At 54.1% G+C, this 20,109-nt stretch overlaps 4 protein-coding genes across 4 annotated transcripts; 2 read left to right on the top strand and 2 right to left on the bottom strand.

Moving 5' to 3' along the window:
* The first annotated feature begins 635 nt into the window (after positions 1–635).
* On the top strand, positions 636–4,672 carry HER10_EVM0004275 (Sec23/Sec24 trunk domain-containing protein). Its single transcript, XM_035473925.1, has 3 exons — positions 636–1,651; positions 1,710–3,923; positions 4,015–4,672. Exons 1-3 carry the CDS (start codon positions 1,040–1,042, stop codon positions 4,024–4,026), a joined length of 2,838 nt encoding a protein of 945 aa, XP_035327875.1. The 5' UTR covers positions 636–1,039; the 3' UTR covers positions 4,027–4,672.
* Positions 4,673–7,629: 2,957 nt separating this feature from the next.
* HER10_EVM0012808 (mitogen-activated protein kinase) lies at positions 7,630–11,732 on the top strand. The gene is made up of 4 exons (XM_035483190.1): positions 7,630–10,139; positions 10,205–10,400; positions 10,469–10,850; positions 10,910–11,732. The coding sequence occupies exons 1-4, from the start codon at positions 10,027–10,029 to the stop codon at positions 11,284–11,286; spliced, it is 1,068 nt and encodes a 355-aa protein (XP_035328646.1). The 5' UTR covers positions 7,630–10,026; the 3' UTR covers positions 11,287–11,732.
* A 543-nt stretch (positions 11,733–12,275) lies between these two features.
* On the bottom strand, positions 12,276–15,068 carry HER10_EVM0010015 (uncharacterized protein). Its single transcript, XM_035479485.1, has 2 exons — positions 13,446–15,068; positions 12,276–13,338 (listed from the first exon to the last, which is right to left on the bottom strand). The coding sequence occupies exons 1-2, from the start codon at positions 14,001–14,003 to the stop codon at positions 12,895–12,897; spliced, it is 1,002 nt and encodes a 333-aa protein (XP_035328398.1). The 5' UTR covers positions 14,004–15,068; the 3' UTR covers positions 12,276–12,894.
* A 670-nt stretch (positions 15,069–15,738) lies between these two features.
* On the bottom strand, positions 15,739–19,364 carry HER10_EVM0002078 (uncharacterized protein). Its single transcript, XM_035471804.1, has 2 exons — positions 18,229–19,364; positions 15,739–17,835 (listed from the first exon to the last, which is right to left on the bottom strand). The coding sequence occupies exons 1-2, from the start codon at positions 18,560–18,562 to the stop codon at positions 16,280–16,282; spliced, it is 1,890 nt and encodes a 629-aa protein (XP_035327657.1). The 5' UTR covers positions 18,563–19,364; the 3' UTR covers positions 15,739–16,279.
* Between the last annotated feature and the right edge of the window lie 745 nt (positions 19,365–20,109).

The raw sequence follows: 20,109 nt of genomic DNA, 5'->3' as shown, positions 1-20,109 counted from the left end.
TCCACTAAGTCGACTGCGAGTAAAGGCTCATAAATCTTGTCTGTGTAGTTCTAAGCCTAGTTGTAATACTGCCAGCTTTGAAACATTGTCAACTATGCTGCCGGATCTTTTCATACTAGATAGAGCTCGTTCTTGGAAAACGTGACAATGCATCATACCCCACAGCCTGGTTCAGTCAAGGTCTTCCATCCCCATTCTCAAGTGCCTGCTTTGTAAGTAGGTCCCCAGTCACTTGCGTGGAACTGAGACGCTGCTGAGGGGAGCATTGTGCCTTGCTGGATGCATCTCTGCCCCACGACGTTTCTTATCATATATGAAAAGACGAGGAACGTATATCAATGGTAAAAAAAAAAAAGGGTTACGTTACACAACTGAGAGTTTGGCTCTTTGGTGGGATGCCTCTCAGGACCTGCACAATAAGGTACGCGGCACCTGGCTGTGTAAGTGTGGCCTTTGCCGGAAATCTGCCGAACGGGGTCCGGCGCGGGGCCTTCTCCGGACTGACCATTATTCCGTGCTCCGTCTGCCTCAGCCTCACTTGGCCTGTGCACTGAAGCTCCCCGCCACATGTCCTTGACCGCTGCCATGATGGGACACTCCAGCTAAGCCCGCCAGTTAAGCCCTTGCTTGCGATAGAGGTGCATACCTAGTCGACTTGGAGCTGGATTCAGTGGGTTGAACCACCTGTCCATTCGACTCTGCCCGAGGCTGTCTACTGCAACTTTGCCCTCCCTTTCTCAATCGCAGCGCGGCTCGGGTTTCTAGCTCAAGGTAGCCTCGCCTTGACGTATCTCCAACACCCTTCGTCATCTAGTTCATGTGGACACATTTCCATTGACCAACATTTGCTGTCCTTGAACCCCTCGCTACCTAACGCCACGCCACCTGTTGCGTACATCCAAAAAGCCGGCATTGGCCACGCTCGACCAAATCGCATTCCCAACATCAATCTTTCCCATCCATCGCAAAGCCACAGCTTGGATCCTAGCCCACCCAAAGACTATCGAGCGCAACCTCGTCCTTGCCCCGACCGCCCACCATGTCGGCGCCGAACGACGGCTACGGCCAATATCCCCCGCAGCAACAACCTTACTCCGACCAGCCTCAGGACGGCTATGATGCACAGGGAGCTCAAGCTGCCCAGCCAGCTGTAGCCGACCAAGGCAAGAAGAAGAAGAGAGGCTATGCCACCCAAGCTTATGAGTTCGGAGCCGGCGCCAACTCCAACACGGGCGGCGCACCTGCTCAAGGACAGCAATATGGCATGCCCCAGCCCCAGGCCGCGGCTTATGGTGGCTATCCCGCACAGGATGCTCAGCCTGCTGCCGCCGCCTATGGCTCGCCTCAACCCCAGCAGTACGGCATGCCCCAGCCTCCAGCTGCTCAACCCGGAGGCTACGGCGCGTATGCGGCCCCCGATGCCGGATATCCTGCGTCCGGCCTTGCCCCTGCGGCTCCCGGCGTTGGCGGCCTCAACCAGCAGATGGCCGGTATGAACCTCGGCGGCCAACAAGCCCAGCAGCAACCTCCTCCTGGCCAGGCCGCTCGTCCCGTGGCCCTTAACCAGCTCTACCCTACCGACTTGATGAATCAGCCGTTTAACGTGTCCGAGCTAGACTTGCCCCCTCCTCCCATTATCCTGCCTCCCAACGTACGTCACCACTTATGCCTGTAATCCTGGAGCTCTATTCTGACAACTAGACCTCTAGACTAGCGTAACCCCCTCCCCAGATGCGAACTGCGGTCCTAAATACGTACGCTCCACCCTCAACGCCGTCCCGACAACACACTCCCTTCTCAAGAAGTCGAGGTTACCCTTTGCGCTGGTTATCCAGCCTTACGGAGCTCTCCACGATAGTGAGGACCCGATTCCCGTGGTGCAGGACCAGGTCATCGCGCGTTGCCGACGCTGCAGAACATACATCAACCCTTTTGTTACCTTCCTGGACCATGGACACCGTTGGCGTTGCAACATGTGCAACCTGACGAATGATGTTCCTCAAGCTTTCGACTGGGATGCTGCTTCGCAAAGGAGCACTGATCGCTGGGGACGCTACGAGCTCAACTATTCCGTCGTCGAGTTTGTCGCGCCTCAGGAGTACATGGTGCGCCCGCCTCAGCCGCTGGTCTACCTGTTCCTCTTCGACGTGAGCTATGCTGCTGTCTCAACCGGCCTCCTCGCGACCAGTGCCCGAACCATCCTGGATAGCCTCGACAGAATACCTAATGCTGATCGCCGAACTCGCCTGGGATTCATTGCCGTAGACTCCAGCCTGCACTACTTCTCGGTCCCCAAGGATGGAGAAGAGAATACGGAGACCAGCATGTTAGTCGTCAGCGACTTGGACGAGCCATTCCTGCCGGTGCCTCAAGACCTTTTGGTGCCCCTGACTGAGAGCCGCCAGAGCATTGAGAGCTTCCTGACCAAGCTGCCCGAAATGTACCAGAGCAACCAGAACAACGGATCTGCCATGGGATCGGCCCTTCGAGCTGGCCACAAGCTGATTTCGGCTCTCGGCGGAAAGATCGTAGTGCTCAGCGCTTCGCTGCCCAATGTTGGCGTTGGTAAGCTGGACATGCGCGAAGACAAGAAGTTGCTGGGTACAAGCAAGGAAAGTAGTCTGCTTCAAACTGCCAACAGTTTCTACAAGAGCTTTGCTGTAGAATGCTCAAAGAACCAGGTCTCCATCGACATGTTCCTGTTCTCCTCGCAATACCAGGATGTTGCCTCTTTGAGCAACTTGCCCAGGTACACTGGTGGACAGACTTGGTTTTATCCGGGCTGGAACGCCGGCCGTCCGGAAGACGCCATCAAGTTTGCCTCCGAGTTCAGTGACTACTTGTCATCAGAGATCGGACTGGAAGCAGTGCTCCGTGTCCGTGCCACCACTGGCCTGCGTATGAACGCCTTCTACGGTAACTTCTTCAACAGAAGCTCTGATCTTTGCGCCTTCCCCGCCTTCCCTCGCGATCAATGCTACGTCGTTGAGGTTGCCATTGACGAGAACCTCACGAAGAACGTGGTGTGCTTGCAGACTGCCGTTCTTCACACAACCTGCAATGGAGAGCGTCGCATCCGCGTCATGACGTTGGCTCTTCCGACGACTACAAACCTCGCCGATATCTATGCCTCGGCTGATCAGCAGGCAATTACCACCTACTTCAGTCACAAGGCAGTCGAGCGTGCCTTGAGTGGCGGGTTGGAAGCTGCTCGTGACTCTCTCCAGAACAAGTTGATTGAGCTCTTGCAAACCTTCAGAAAGGAGCTCGCCGGCGGCAGCATGGGCGGCGGGCTACAGTTCCCCTCCAACCTGCGCGGCCTTCCCATCCTCTTCTTGGGTCTCATGAAGAATGTCGGCCTCCGCAAGTCGGCTCAAATCCCGTCAGACTTGCGATCGGCAGCCCTCTGTCTGCTTTCGACGCTTCCTGTCCCTCTCCTCATGCAATACATCTACCCCCGTCTCTACTCGTTGCACGACATGCCCGACAACGCAGGCGTGCCTGACTCGGAGACGAGCCAAATTGTGCTCCCGCCGCCGGCGAATCTCTCGTCAGAAAGATTTGCACCGTACGGTCTGTATCTCATCGACGACGGCCAAACGCAGTTCCTCTGGGCTGGCCGGGATGCCGTGCCGCAGCTGTTGGCCGATGTGTTTGGAGTTGAGGACAGGACCCAGCTGCGGGTGGGCAAGGGTGCTCTTCCGGAGCTGGATAACGATTTCAACGAGCGGGTACGGGCAGTCGTTCACAAGAGCCGGGACCACAAGTCCAAGGGAGTCGGCAGCATCATCCTGCCCCATCTCTACATTGTCCGAGAAGACGGAGAGCCGAGCCTTAAGTTGTGGGCGCAGACACTACTCGTGGAGGACAGAGCGGACCAGGGCATGAGCGCGGCACAGTGGCTTGGTATTCTTAGAGAAAAGGTAAGTTTCTGCTCTTCCCCCCACCGTTCACTCAACCCACCGTAAAGTGGCAGTTCGTCGTCAGGATAGTATTGCTAACAAGACAATGTAGGTTGTTACATGATTGGAGAAGCGGTACTAAGGGGGCACTTGCAAGTGGAAAGGTGGTAGCATGTGGTAACTAGGTTTATTTAGACCAATGTCTCTATCAAAACTAGAGATCAATACGCAAAACAATATTGGCCGAATGAGTTTTACACGCCGCAACCCAAGCATCTGCATGTGACTGGGGAGACGATGGACGAGCACAAATGTGGATAGCTCCGGTATGTGGTTCCGGTAATAGACGATACCAGTGACTCGTGACTCGTGAGTGCGAGACCGTGATAGGAAACCTTGCGTGTGTACCGGTAGCCCGTAGGAGAGTTAACTAGTCTCTCGGAACCTTTGGTCTCTAGGGAAATGAGCTTGTCTCGGGACGTCGAGAGGCTTGTGGGGTTGGTTTGTGTCGCACTTGGTCGTTGGTGCTAGGCGTAGGTAAGCGCAGTCAGTTGGGATGCCCAGCGGTCCTACCACACGAATAGGTGATGACAACCGCCGTAAGTCCAAATATGACCATCCATGCTACACTTACAGATTGCCGGAGAGAGAAAAAAAAGACTGAGTGATACTTGTCAAAACCGAGAAACCGGGTGGTAGTCGGCCGCTTGTATCGCAACCGCCCCAACCGTCCTGTACTCTCCTTCGATGGGTACCTTATGGGAATGGGGTGAGGGGCAGCAGGGAAAAGGTGAAATCTGGCACCTCAGCTACGGGCTGATTGATTGGGTGGGCTTGTATGAAACTGGCACCAGTAAGAGGTGAAACACACGCGCCGAGGGTACAGAGGGGGCCGGCTCGGGGGCCAATGGCGGGCGGTGCTAGGCGCCGGCTGTACGTGTGCCGTGGCTTTCAGGCGTGCTGGCCAATTGACTGTCCAGAAGACGATTTTGGCATTTCTTCATCACATTAGTTACTGGTATAATTAGCACGCCTGTCACTTGAACGAGTTGGATTGTGTCCAGCTGGCTTTGTTGATCGTTGAAGTTTTGTTGGAAGAGGTTGTGGTGGTGATGGTGGTGGTGCAAAGAGCGAGGTGAGTAATAATGCGGCAGACCTTTTGACTGACGCCCCGGCAGCTCAGCGAAGTACCTAATTAGCTATGCGAATCTTCCGTAGGTACTCGTACCTAATGGTTAGAGACCCTCTATGGTGTGAGCAGGAGTTCCCCTTGGTCCATCGCAAAGGAGCCTGTGCCCCTGGCGAGAAGGGTGGAATACCGGGGATATGCATGTATCAAGCTCGTTCCGCTAGCGCCGTCCCAGGTCCCCTTTCCCCGTATGTTGCTTAGCTGGTGCCGTCACGAGCAGAAGATACCTTGGATTTCCAGAACTTGGAAGATCTAATCAAGCTAGGAGAAAAACCTCAAACAGCATGGTTCACCATCCCGAAGTTGAGCTCATCAGCCGTATTGTGGATCGTCTGTTCCCACCCAGGGAGACAGGGAAGAAGAATGGAGAGACTGGAGAGGATCCGGAGTCTAGACCAAAGAAAAGTGTAACCGTTCAAGACCGCAACAACGTGGACTGAAAGCTGGCAGGGAAGAGGCATTGATGCCTAGCCGCTGTCGAAGCTCTCAAAGGGCGAGTCGGTTTGCTTCCATTGACTTGAGATTGGGTGACGGCATCGTCTATCTGATGCTTTGTTTTTTGTTCTGGACTTTGACTGATTTTGGTTCCTAAAGACTGAGACGGATCCACAGGGGCGTACTTCTGTGGTCATCGTGAGACCTTTGGCTCGATGCTACAGTGATGGAAGGTTCAAGTTCGGATTGTTTTTTGATTGCTCTCGGGCTGACGGGTCGGCGGGAGGGGCGGAGCTTGCCTAGACTTTATCTGAATCAGAGATTAATTAGTCCCTGAACGGACGCGGCCTAGTAGTTGGTGAGAAAGTCTAAGGTGCGGATAGGTACTTGGTAGTCAGTCTGGTGTTCCCCTTGGCTTGCGGTTGTGTAGACGCGGAAGGGCGACTATGGATGCTTGGATGGGTGTGGCGTAGGCTGTGCCTGTTGGTCAAACATTGACATCGGTCTCATGTTTTTTTCGTGTCGATCGAGGGTTGTCCTTCTTCGCCGAGACGCGGTCTCATTGTGATGGCCCATTTTGAATCTGGTGCCCGGGCTCAGTCACGTACCACATTGGCTTTTCTCTTTCTTTTGTCTGCTCAGCAATTGGCTGGGCGGTGATGCTGGGATAGCCCTGATAGCGAGTCTTTGGAGCTCCCTCTCCCGTCACACATGGAAACAGGCTGGGGTTCCTTGAGCACGTGAGGTAGATCATTCATCCATCAGTCAGCCGTCTTGATTCATTGTGTTGTTCGGCTAGAACAGGTCCATTGACGTCAATTGTGTTTGTAGTTTGGCATGCTTGATGGAGGCAAAGGTTAAGGTGGTAAAAGGCTGTGAAGGACTAGTCCGTGAAAATCAGGATTACCTACCTTATACAGAGCGGAACCAGGAAGAGTAATGAGGGATACTTGCGTAACCATGGATACAACGTTATGCGGTAAGGTATGGATACTGATTACTGGGAAGCTAGTGTACGGTATCCGTACGTACTCGAGCAGATACGTAGGTACGGGGCAGGATGCGGTTCCCCCCAGGTTGCAGAAGCGGCGTCGCGTGTTTCCCATTGCTTGGGCCCTGGTTCAAATAACGGGCACGATAATGGATGGGCTGGGTCTAACTTCTAAGTGGCCCTTGCCTGGGGGTTTGGGGGTCTCCTGAAGCAAGCACGTTTCCAAGGCAAGGTATCTTGACCTGGATCGACGTCCCTTGGTGGGCTCAAGCTCAGGTATCCATACATGCAGGTATAAGCAGGTACCTCGTCACCTCGTGCAGTACGAAGTACCTGCCTTGCTTTTGTCTCTGAACTTGACTGCCGCTGCGCACCTCCCTTCTGGCGTCCACAGATTCCATTACAGAGTAAGGTAGGTACTTAGGTAGCCCTCCCTACGGGGAAATAAGTAGTGGCGTACCAAGTGTGAGAGACTCAAGAGCAGGTAATACCAAGTACCTCTGCGATGATGTTCCCGCCTGTTACTTATTGCGCAATCCATCAGATTTGCCAAGCTGTGGTTCGCGATACCCAGAGCCTGACCACACGTTGTGGCCATATGATATCTTGAGAGCCAACCAATTTCAAAGCACTCGAGCGAGGGTCGAGAACGTTTGCAAGCCGGGCTAGACAACATGCCTTACCTTATTCCCTCAGGTACGAATTGGTGCTTAAGCAGATAAGATACTTTGTCTTTCTCCCATTGTTACGCCTGTAACTAGGTATCTTACCTTACCTTGGGTACTTGGCTATCCTTAGGAACCATCCGACACCACCAGCTACCTAGTCCAGGGCCAGGTCCCGCTTTCTCCCCCTCCTCTGGACCCCCTCCCCCTCCCCCTCCCCCTCTCCTCCGCTTGCGCCGCCTTTCTCGATCCCATTCCCGGGTCCCTCAGTCTCGCTCTCTGAGGTACCTATCTCATCCACTTAGGAATACATACACATTACGCCTCTACTTTGCCGTCTCCCTCTACTCCATACTGTTGGTGCAAGACAAGACCAAAAATAAGGAGGTGATACCTAGTGCTTTACCCTACGGATAAGCGTCCAAGGTCTCATTAAACGCCCGTCTGCCTATCCACCACATCACATCGAGAGACAAGACACTGTGACATCTCTACAAAGACAAATCTGCAGCGGGGTAAGATTATTTGACCAGGCCTTGTCCACACAACTCTCTCACCCTACCTTTTTACCTACCTACCTTGCCTTTACCTACGGATACCTTCCCACAGTACCTCTAATGCGTACCCATTGCACCCGTCACCTCACTTTATTACCCTTAGCTTAACCATCGCACGTTTGCGACTTTTCCTTCTCCTCCTCCTCCTCCTCCTTCTCCAGCCTTACAGCCGCCTCATCACCTTCTTTCACTCTTACTCTCACTCTCACACTCTCTCCGCCCCCTCCTTTCACCTGGACGTTATTCACCAGAATATCGAGGGTCGATTTACCTCAACCTCATACCGACCTGACCTGACCTGACCTAACCCCATACTTCCTCGACAGTCACTTAGCATATTCTCGCTTCGTCGCAAGTCTCTGGTACGTATACTTTGCTTTGGAGTCTTTGTCCTCCTGTCTTGACCTGTGTATTTGCATTCCATCCCCCGTCAACCCTCCGGCACCCTGAGATCGTCGTCGCCGCAATCCTCGGCGACCTCATTGCCCGTTCCTTGCCTTTCTTACCCTCTCGCAATTCAACTTTCCCTGGCCGTCCTTCCTTCTGTCCCGTTCGCCTCGCTTCCCCTTCACCCTCACACCCCGAAGATCATACCGGCAGACACATCTACCTAGGTGGGCCAACTCCAAGCGAGAATCACGGAGCCAGATAGAGAGAAAGAGGGGAAGGATACACCCAAGCGGCAGCAGCTATATCTCTATCTCTCGGCCCCGGCCCAGGAGTAGGAGTTCGTGAAGCTCAACCGCGTTGTTCTCTTCCGGGCCCGCCTACCTCGTGGTACCTATCTTGTCCCTCGTTTGCGCATCTTAGACGTATCTCGTCTGAAGTCCCGTCGCAGTCGCAGGGGGTGCTCGGTTCATCGCCCGTTCCCCTTACCTTTTGCCTCGTTTCGTTGCGTCGCGACCCGCAACCCGCTTGCCCTCACCTCACCTCACCTCACCTTCCAAGCCACGCAGGCTCCCTTTTTCTTCTGTGCTTCGCGCTGTGCTATCGCTATCTTCTGGAAGCTTGTCTGCGCTGCATCTAGGCTGTCGCACCAAACTCTTCCGGAAGATCGATTGCTTTTCGAGAAGCCACAGAAGAAGGCAAAGAGAATAGGTTCGGACACCCGCTACATCTGCCTGTCTGCGCTTGCTCCCCTCTATTCTCTGGATGCTCTGAGTCCAGCCTGGCTAGCACCTGATTTCAGTTCCTGGGTCCAGCGCTCCTTTATCCGTACCCGACCAACGACCCAGCTGGTTCCATTCTGGTTCAGGACCCTCCCCTCCCCAGTGCCTCTTCACCTTGCTTAACCTTGTGCCTTCCGGGATACCTGCCTGTTTTGTCACTTGACCCGTTGGAGCTCCTTCCAGCTAACACGATTCAGCTAACACCAGTTCTCAGCCTGCAGTTCCCGCCTAAAGCAGTCAGTCCTCTCTCACGGACACTTGCAAGCCATCACACTGCACCCTATCCTCAACCGACAAATTACCTGCGTACCGTACCTTCCTCAAACACATCTTTGCTATCTAGCAAAGACCACACAATACACACGCAACAACAAGAACAACAACAACCACTTTGTGGTACTAGACGACAGAAAAGAACAAGAAGAAAAAGAACGAAAAAAAAGTGACCGACATCCGAGACGTAGGCAAGAAATCCAAACACGATCCCGGCCTGTGACAAGCGGACCTCACCCAGCACCCAAGGCCCGAGCGGATCAAAGAAACACGGCCCTCGCCCACTTTCGAACCTCCGACGACACTCGTCCCCTTCCACCCTCCCGTCCGCATCTCTCTGTCCCATCCTTCCCCCCTCTCGAGATACTCTACAGCCGATCCGCCTGTTGTCTGTTCATTGACTGGACCGACCTGGTTGCGTGTTCTTTCTTCCAATCCAACCAAAGAACAAAGTACGGCCGGTTTGCGACCTCAAGCTTTGTGTGTGTGTCTGCGACGCCCATCTTTTTTTTTTTTTTTTGACAGCCGCCGTCGGTCGATCCCACCCTTCCTTTCGACAAGTCACAAACGGCCTGCCCGCCAATAATTATACCCCCCGCAGAACCAAATACCGGAATCCTTTCGCCTCCTTCCTGAACCACCGCGCAAACCAGCAATTGTGGTTCTGCAAGACGGCCTTATTAGGACGACTTAATTCTCTCCTCATCCCCCCCCCCCCCCTTTTTTCTTCTCCGCCCAAGGTTGCATCTCGTTCGCGAGGACCCGCCTGTGTGGTATTACTCCGTCGGCCAACTGCTCCGGCAACTTCCTCTCCACATCGACACCATCGTCGCACATCGCTCACAATGTCGCGCGCGAATCCCCCCAACGCTTCGGGCTCCCGAAAGATCTCGTTCAACGTCAGCGAGCAGTATGACATTCAGGATGTCGTCGGCGAGGGTGCATACGGAGTTGTCTGGTGCGTTATCTTTCGTCTCAATCACAGTTCGAGAAAGACCGGGTTGCTCACTGATTACTCTATAGCTCGGCGATACACAAGCCTTCTGGCCAGAAGGTCGCCATCAAGAAGATCACACCCTTCGATCACTCCATGTTCTGTCTGAGAACTCTGCGTGAGATGAAGCTTCTTAGATACTTCAACCATGAGAACATCATCTCCATCCTCGACATCCAGAAACCCCGCAGCTATGAGACATTCAACGAGGTTTACCTCATCCAGGTGAGGAAGACATCCTCGTGTGCTACACCGATGGAACAGGCCATTTACTGACATTATTCCCTTTGCAGGAGCTCATGGAGACGGACATGCACCGTGTCATTCGAACCCAAGACCTGTCCGACGACCACTGCCAATACTTCATCTACCAAACCCTTCGCGCTCTCAAGGCTATGCACTCGGCCAATGTCCTTCACCGTGACTTGAAGCCCTCCAACTTGCTTCTGAACGCCAACTGCGATCTGAAAGTCTGTGACTTTGGTCTGGCGCGTTCCGCTGCATCCCAGGAGGATAACTCGGGTTTCATGACGGAATACGTGGCGACCCGTTGGTACCGTGCTCCCGAGATCATGTTGACGTTCAAGGAGTACACCAAGGCCATTGACGTGTGGTCTGTTGGCTGTATTCTGGCCGAGATGCTGAGCGGAAAGCCTCTGTTCCCGGGCAAGGACTGTAAGTTGGACTATCATTCGGCCCTATCAAAGATGCAAAGCTGACCGCGTACATGACAGACCACCATCAGCTCACTCTGATTTTGGATGTTCTTGGTACCCCGACGATGGAGGACTACTATGGCATCAAGTCCCGCCGTGCGAGAGAGTACATTCGCTCGCTTCCCTTCAAGAAGAAGGTTCCTTTCCGCACCCTGTTCCCCAAGACGTCCGACCTGGCTCTCGACCTCCTCGAGAAGCTCCTTGCTTTCAACCCTGTCAAGCGCATCACCGTAGAGGACGCACTTAAGCACCCTTACCTCGAACCGTACCACGACCCGGATGATGAGCCTACTGCGCCTCCCATTCCCGAGGAGTTCTTCGACTTCGACAAGCACAAGGACAACCTGAGCAAGGAGCAACTGAAGCAGTTGATCTACCAGGAGATCATGCGGTGAGCAATGATACAGGGTTTTCAGGCAAGAACAGAAGCAAGCGAGAGAGGAAAACGCGATCCACAGCAAGTGCATGATGTGGGCCAGAGAGACATGATCCTGCGGGACGATGACAATGAGAAAATCACAGCGTGGCTGCTGAGCCTGAGGGTGGGGGAAACGATTATAGACAAACCATACGGGACGGATAGGAGAGTCAAGGCCGTGCAGCCCGTGGTGATTAGGGGATACAAAGGAACATATGTGAGGCGAATCAATTTCGACTAGAATCAGTCGAGTGAATGATGGATAGGCAAATACTTTTCTCGTCTAATTTCCTCTTCTTTTCCGTTGCTTACTTGGCTACTTGACATTTCGTGAGCCCGTCCGTGTAGAGATCTCCAATCGCCCATTTGTCGACAACGTCACTGATACAAGCTTGAAGGAACATGACAACATTGTAAACCCGCAGCAAACTATTTAATCGTTAAACATTTCTTCATGTGGTAAACGTGGATTGTCGGTGGAAAAGCCCGACCTGTGCTGAGCGTTTCAATGAGCAGAGCTGAATAGAAATGAGTGACAAAGTCGTCGTCGGCTCAAGTATTGAGAAGGGAAACAAACTCTGGATGATGGACGAGAATAGGGATTCTTGGTCAAAGGAATTCTCAAGTGACTCGTGTACTGGTGAAGTCACCTCCGTGTTCTTTTTGTCTATATCTCCGGAAGGGCCCAATTGCTTTCGATGGGCGGATGTAATGATCGCCATTTTCTAGGTTGTTGTGGGTTTCATGATCAGCTGGAAGGTAGGTGTAGGTGCGTATATAGACATGAGAGAGAGAGAGAACAATGTATCAAGTTTCAGGGGACTCTATACTACAGCCAATTGGAGGATTCGATAGATTCTACCTCATAGAAAGATGAGCTTCGGAGTCAGAATAACAGCCGAGGGATTACAATCAATATTCTTCGGAGCGGAATGTGTAAAGAGACATGTTTCTTTGACTTGATAAGGGGGTATTGCTAAAATTAAAAATGTCTTGAATCCTCGTTTGCCCGTACAGTCCAATCCAGTCCGTCCAGTCAGCGCTCTCACTCCGTTGTCCCTCGAAGCGAGCGTTGACTTGAAGGTGTGTCAAGCCAAGATCGATCGCAAGGCTCCCAGACTCTCAAAAGAGCTCTTCCAAAGGAGAGAAAGGAGCGGTGAAACTGACGATTCCGCTCGTACCCCTGATCGACTCGATCCAGTCCTCAGAAAAAGCAGCTTCTCACGGCATCAGTATTGCCATTGGAGTGAGTGCCGCAGAAACCTCTGTCAGCTGTGATTTTCGCAAATAACCCGTCGCCTTTACGCCCCCCTTTGTTCCAACGCCTAGTCCCAGTCTCCAGTCCCAGTCGTATATCTGTGCGGTGTATTTGTCTTTTTTGTGTGTGGTATATTTTCATATCCTTTTCCCCTTCCACAGAAAAACACGAGAGTCCGCGGTTGTCGAACGCGCTTCGTATCTGTGCTGCGTAGATCAGCGTACTGTTGTTCCGGCGACCTTTTCGGTCGTCATGTCAGGCCCCATCTCCGCCAACTTGGGGGTTTCTTTTTAATTCTATTCTCTGGTAATCACCCGGGGCCATCTTTCAGGCGCCAAGCACCCAAAGCTCCACACCCAACACGCCAAACTTTTCTCCCTCGTCGCTCAGAGGCTCGTTGCCAAAGGTGTGGCTGCGCCCGCTGTGCCCGCGATCGAGGCTGTCGTCGAGCCACAGGCCGTAGTGACCGTCGCCGGCGCCGACGCTGAGGAAGCCCGTCTCGCAGTTGATGTAGTAGTCGTTGATGCCCGAGTACGGGAACGCCTTGAAGCGGATTGACTCGCTCGGCGCCGGAGACGGTGCGTTGTTGCGGTCGCCAAAGGTTGAGCGTGTCGGGCTGGCGACCGTGGTGATGCGCGTTAGGTTCGTCGTATCGGCGGAGGGTGGCGGCGGGAGGGGCGTGAGGGTTGAGGCGCGCCAGAGGAAGCATTCGCCGTTGCCAAAGTACTTGGACGCGGGGTGTGGATATTCGGAGAGGTAGGCGCCGAAAGTCTGGTCATGGGGGGGCAGAGGATTAGCTTATTGCAATATTGAGGTCTTCGACTACGGCGACATGTCGGGCAAAGAGAAGAGCAGCCAAAAAAGAGGTTTCCACTTACGCCGCCTAGGTCGTCCCTCACGACTAGAACAAAACCGACTCGCTGGCCCTGGAATTCAGCTGCCTTTTGATATAGCGTTGCCAAGCTAGCACCGTCCTGCTCCAAGCTGTATATCAACCTCCAATCCTCCTTGATCCTAAGCCTTTCTGGGAGCATGATCCGGATCTCCTCGGCCACGCCGTGACTCAGAAGCCTGGCACTCTGCGAGGTGCTCTCCTTATAGCCGTGCAGAACAATGGGATCGAGAGGCGGTGGACGGAACGGGCTCGCAGTTCGAATGGGTTGGTGGCTTGGGAAAAAGACGCCGTTGATGCCATCCTGGAAGCTCTCTCCACCGCCGCCGGCGGGCTCGGTATGCGCGTGGGAGAGGTGTGAAGGCTCGGGCGGGTGCCCGTTGTGACCGTAGGACTCTGGAAGGTCGGAGGAGAAGCGGCGTATCAGACCGGACCACATTGTTGTGATGACAGAGTTCGATAACGACGGTGCTGCAGAGGAGGAGTGGGTTGGCGTGTGGGCGCCGGAGGAGGATGGTGTTTCTGGAGGACTCTGGTAAGCCATCTCTCTCTCTCTCTGTGTGTGTGTGTCTTGACGTCCGGGTCAAGCCAGCATATGATGTCGAGGCCGGCAGTGGGTGGTCGGACGTGGTGGGGTGGCTAGGTCCGGTTTTCAAGGGTGGGCGTGGAGAAGATAGCGTGGCATATATGGGAACAGGTCGGTTGCGGTGGCCGGACAGGGGCTTCTCATCGAGTAGACGGGCGCTATGTGAGAGTAGTCGAGGCGGCGGGGGAGCGACGGAGGGCAATTTGGTGCTCGCTCTCTCTATTCCTCTCTCTCCCTTCGAGCTAAGGGTATGTATGTGCTGAACGAAAACGACAGTGGGTTTATAAGGGCGGCAGCTTGTAAGCAAAAAAAGCAAGATGGGCTGAATGGCTTGGGCTGTTCGATTTGGTGTCGTATTGATTAGGCAAGGCGAGTAGAAAGTGGCCGGTAAGGAGGTTGAGTAGGGTAATCCGAGAGTAAGCTAGGTCGTTGGACAACGGGGCTTGTCGCCGGTGCAACTTTTAGCTTTCGGCCAACGGTGGTGAGTTCGGATCGGTCCCGCCGCAGAGGGACTGGGTTGGCCGGCAGGATACACACTGAGGTCTATCTGTAGATATATGGAAGTATTTGTGGATAGGAATTTCCATAAGCAGGACGGGACGAGGAGTCGGAGGATATTTTCCAGTTTGTCGTTTGTTGCGTGATGGGGTCGTTTATTGGGATGTTGATGCAACGGGGAGGAGCGAGAGATTCTGTCACTTCACGATCACTAGGCCAGTGCCGTTGGTTCGAGGTTGGATTTCTTGTACAGAAGGCGGGCAGTAGATATCTTCTCTTTGCCTGGTACCTTTATCTTGGGGTACCTTACCTTGAGCTGTGCCTAGGTAGGCTCCCTACCTTACCTGGAGGTGCCCAAGGTAGGTAGACAGCGGTGGACCGACCCTTTGACGTAACGCCCAAGCTACCTCGGTGTGGTGTGTGCGGGCACGGTGCATTGGCTTGCCCCCCCGGGCTTGACGTCGTTGGAAGCTGTCGACAGCTGAGTGGCCGCTGCCGAATGAGGGGTAATTAGGTGTTTGACCTCTCTGGACTACCTGAGGGAGTACGCAAGTAATCCAACCCAATGCACAGCGAGGTTGCTTTTACGTCTTGTTCCTTGACTTTGGCTGCTTTTCTTGCCATGTGTCAGCACCATACACAACACCAACCGCACATTAGCTGTGTATTACCTGACCTGGCAGACGTTAAGATGGCAAGGTACGTAACTATGACAGATGTCCCGAGACGAGAAGTGCGAGTGGTGTGATTCGACAGGGGGTCGTAACCAACGGTGCAGCTGCCGGCGCCACTTCCTGCCAGCTGTTCATCACGGGACCGAAAGGTTCCTTATTAGTCATAATCAGACTGGCGTGACTGGGTAAGGCAGGTGCATTAAGGTACCTAGGTACCTAAGGTAAGGCGGTACGTAGAAGCCCATTTGCATCCCAAATTCATGCTTCTTTTTCCTGCCGGCCACCCCCGGCCGGGCGCCCGGACGGCCGGTCTCGTCTCCGGTTACGTACAAGTCGCAGCCATTCATGTCGTCTTACCCTAGCACTACTTGATGGAATGGGCACAGAGTACACGCAGGCACTGCTGATTCCTTACGGTTACCACACTTCGAAGGCGAACGAAGAATCAGGAACCAGTCATGTCACAGTAAATCTCACAGTACATCATGTTGCGGATGGTTGTTTTAAACGTACATACTTCAACGGGATAAGTTTTCGCTTTGTGGTATTCATCTAACAAAACCATTACAGTAGAACAGGCTTTGTGCTGCTCCTGCCCCGGCCGTCGCAACCCGCTTATAAGAAGCTGGGCAGTGAAGCCGGGAATGAGTATGGGGTGTCTCATGGTCAAGAAGTTTTGACTTTTGCTTCGTGAGAATGGAAGAGAACAGGAACAAAAAAAAAAAGTAAGCTCAGAAGACATGAACACGGGTATTGTGATATGTCTCCTCAAAAACACCAAACACACCAAAGTCGGTCCCCAAATGGAATAAAAAGGGTCCCTTCATTTTTTGGTCGGTATCCTTCATCGTACCCTCTCATCTCAATCTCTCTCATAACCATATCAACCATATCACCCAGCCGTGGCTGTTGCTCAAATGCCCCCACCCATATCGCGTGAAATCGTTTCCTTCCCCTAGTGGTTGACCTTGACCCATCCCTCTCAACCCTCTTCATCTCCAACGTTTGTACAAGTAGTGAAAGATGTGTTTGGTAATACATGATAAAGAAATCTCTCTCCCCTTACAACGCCTTGCCAACGCTGTTCTGGCTTCCTCCACTGGGCCTCCTCACGACATTCTTCTTCTGCTCTCCGGCACGGTACCCTGCAACCGGGCTCTCGGCGCCCTCGTTGCGATAGCCAGGTCCGCTTGAAGGCCCGACATCTGGCCCTGGATCACTCCAGCCGTCCATGCTCACACCACTGCTGTACTTTGAGCTGAAGCTGTCCGCGCGCGTGTGAGCATTGCCGGGTACCCGGGGTGCGCCCCCGCCGGCCTGACTGTAGTTGCTGCTGGCCTGCGTCAACCGGCCGCCGCTACTGCTACCGAGACTGCTGCCCAGTAGCTCAGGTCTTTCCAGATCAAACGGATCAGATCGGAACTTGTTCCGCCTCGTTGCGAAGCTCTCCACGCTCTGCATCGAGTCTCGGTACATGGAGTCCAGGCGCGGAGAGTAGGTTGAGCCGCTTGGCGGCCTGGTGGTGGTGCCGCCAACAGAGGTTCCTCTTGACCGGCGTACATCAGCGACATACGTTGATGACGGTTTTCTTGCGGCCGCAGGTGCCGATATGGCATTGGCATCAGAGAAGGGATTGTTGTCATTGCCATTGCCCGGGTTGGCCACGGCGAGTGGTGCCGGCTTGGCCGAGTTATGGGGTAACGCGTTGATATCTGAAAAGGGGTCGGCGGAAGCATTGTCGAAGTTCAGTCCCAGGCCACCGAGGAAGTGATCGGCGGAGCCGGCGCTACCTTGGTTCCGGCTCACTCGCCTCCTCTGCGCTTCCCGTTCAACCTCCCTGTCGTCCATACCCAAAAGCGTCAAGAAGTCGGGTTGTCCTGGCGTGGCCGCTTTCCGATCGCTCATGTTACGAGCCGAGGCGAACGGATCCTTTTCGACATTCCTGTCGCCGCGGAGTCGCCAATTGAATTTCATATCCGCCGTCAACCGTTCCCACCAGTCCTTGACCCGATCCTTTGTTGTAACGACGTCTCGCGGTCCACCATGGTTTGATAGAGACGAGCTGTTTCGGCTGTGCTGGGAGATATTCATAAACTGAGCGCGGTCATTTGTCGAGCCGCTGTCCCGGTTGCGTGAGACCAATCCACCGAACTGGCCGCGGAATCTCTGGAAGTTATAGCCAAGCGCGGCCTTGAGCTTGGCTGAGCGCGGTGTTGGGCCCAAAGATCCTCTGTCAATGACGTATGACGACTTTTCCCTGAAGCTGGGGTCCGTGGACAACGGAGTAAGAAGCGTGCTCCGACGCTTCTTCAGCAACCTCTTCCGCCAGAACCAAAGCAGGAACCCAAGCAAGCCAATTACCGCCACAGCGCCAACAACACTCGAAGCAATCACAACAGGGGTAGCCACGCCCCCAGATCTGCTGCTCGAAGCAGGAGCTTGACTGGTCGTAGGCGCATCGTTCCCTGTTCCTGCCTCGCCTGCGGCAGTACCCGGGTTCAGGGGTGGCGAAGGCGCAATAGCCCCAGCGCCTGCTCCTGCGCTGCTCGTGGGTGAGGGTGATGGGCTGATATTGCTGAAAAACGCGGGGGGCGCTTGAGAAGGAGTTGGTGTTGGGACTGCTTTGGCATCAGTCTGGCTGGCTACTGGAACAGGTGGCAACACGACTGGGGCAGGTATTGAAGAAGAAGAAGAAGAAGAAGAAGAAAAAGATGAGGCGGGGGGGAAGATCTGGGCGGGAGTAGGAGGAGAACTCTGCGCAGGAATAGCGGGAATGTTTTGGAAAGTAGGAATCGTCGCCGGCGGTTCAGCGTCAACGATTGGAGGCTGAGAAGAAGAAGACGTTGATACTGCTGGAACCGGCGGCGGCGGCGGAGGTGGAGGAGGACTCGATACGACTGGAGCAGGCGGCGCTTGTGTCTGCTGTAGAGGCAGTGGATTTGAAGAGGGAGTGTTCACTACTGGAGGAGGGGGAGGGGGAGGAGGAGGAGGTAATGAGGAGCTCGTCGTACTCGCTGAACTAGTGGTCAAAACAGCTGGTGGTGGTGGTGGTGGCGGCGGCGGTGGTGTTGTTTGCGGTGGTGGAGGAGGCGGCGGCGGAGGAGCAGGAGCAAGCGTTGCTACTGCTGGAGGCGGAGGCGGTGATGAGCTCACTTGCGGAGGGGGTGTCGATCGCGTCGTCGAGCGTGTTGTCGATGTCGAGTGAGACGTACTCGTCGAGGCACGTTGCTGGTTGTTCGACTTTGACTTGTTCCCATTCCTCGGCCTCGCCGTACACCTCTTGCCATTGAAAGTCGTGATGAAAGCCCCATCCGGGAGGTTCGCGTTCCGATTTGGACTCGACATTGCTGCAATATGTTGCGATTCCAGTCGCAAAAACCTGAATGGTTTCGAGAATCGAACAAGGACCCCGAGTCGGGTTTGAAGAAAATAGACTGATACTAGGAGAAGCCTAGCCGGCCATCTAGGTCGATTCGCAAAAGCTCATCAGGAACCGGTTCCTTCTGAAGCATAAACGGCGTGAGAGCCGTGAGAAAGTGAGTTCTTCCGTGGACGAATACACGTGTAAGCAGAGAACACTGCGCGCAGAGACAGTCTAAAGGGTGAGACTGTGTCGTCGAAGATGCAAGTCGTCGATGTCGTCGAAGTAGTCGTCCTCGGTATCGAAGCAAGCGAATAAACAAGACGCTGAGAATAGAAAAGAAGCAATCACCAAGCTAGTTGGGAGACGAAGAAGATGAAAAGTCGAAAAAGGCGTGAGAAGGGTGTCACGGAGAGAATCGAAGGTGGTGGTGGTAAGGAAGAAGACGAGGAGGGTGATCGGGGTAAAGGGAGTGTAAGAGACTAAAGGAGGGTATGGCAGGGTAAGGTATGGTCGGGCAAGGTTATGGTTAGGTATGGTAGGGAAGACTAAGAGAGGACCAGCCAGGGCCTGGTCGGGAGTGGTTTGGTATGGACCGGTTTGGACTGGTACGGCAGGGTCTGAGTCTTGACTGAGGCTCGCGGGATGTCTCTCCGATCGTGCGGGACAGGGACCACACACACCTCTTTCTGGACCTCTCACAAACAGAGACGGGCACCAGTTTGCAACATGCAAGCAGGCACTTGCGTGTTACATGATATAGCATGGACCACAGGCGTGTGTACTGTGGTATCAAGGACCGATGTGTATCCCATCAACCGGGGGAGGTGAGCACCGTTGGCTCTTGAGGGAGTAGGGTTATCCGTGGACCGTACAGGCTATCCGTACCTCACAGTGAGGAACTCCATACTCCTTACAGAGAGGAGAAGGAGGAGGAGAAGGAGGAGGAGGAGCAGCAAAAGAGCGGTAGGCGCCGAGCGACAGCGTTACTTCGGGTACGTCTCCTTACTCTAATCGAGGACGACCAAAGTGACAGACCCTAGACCATGACTGGACCAGAGGCAGAACTAGACCAGAACAGACTCCAGACCAGGCCAAACCAAAGTCACCAAACCCAAGTAAGGTACTAAACCCATGACAGGGCGCCGAGGACGGGCATGCAAGTCTGCAGCCGCTCCAGCTGCAAATGCAAGGCATGCCGCAAGCTCGCAAGATCAGGAACTTGAACGATGGCTTTGCGTCCTTGGCCTTTGGTATCCATCCGTACACTAGTACGATTCTAGACGCAGCCTCCCTGAAGTTGGTTGTTTGACTCGACTTGAACCGACTCGTGGAACGGACTCTCTATCTTTCTCCTAACAGGGAGGGAAGCGGCGGCGGCAGCAGCAAAGCACGGGCATCGATGGTGTCTGTCGCAGCATGAAAGGATTGATCAATGTTTGATGGATCTCTCCTCTCACAGTCTCACACACATCTCTTTCTCGGGCGCATCGCGGGATTGATCCAACGGGCATTGGTGGCCGTGTCTGAG

The sequence above is a fragment of the Colletotrichum scovillei genome (assembly GCF_011075155.1).
Source record: "Colletotrichum scovillei strain TJNH1 chromosome Unknown Contig00010, whole genome shotgun sequence".
NCBI classification, from domain to species: Eukaryota; Fungi; Ascomycota; class Sordariomycetes; order Glomerellales; family Glomerellaceae; genus Colletotrichum; species Colletotrichum scovillei.
This window is presented reverse-complemented; position numbering and strand designations above follow the sequence as displayed.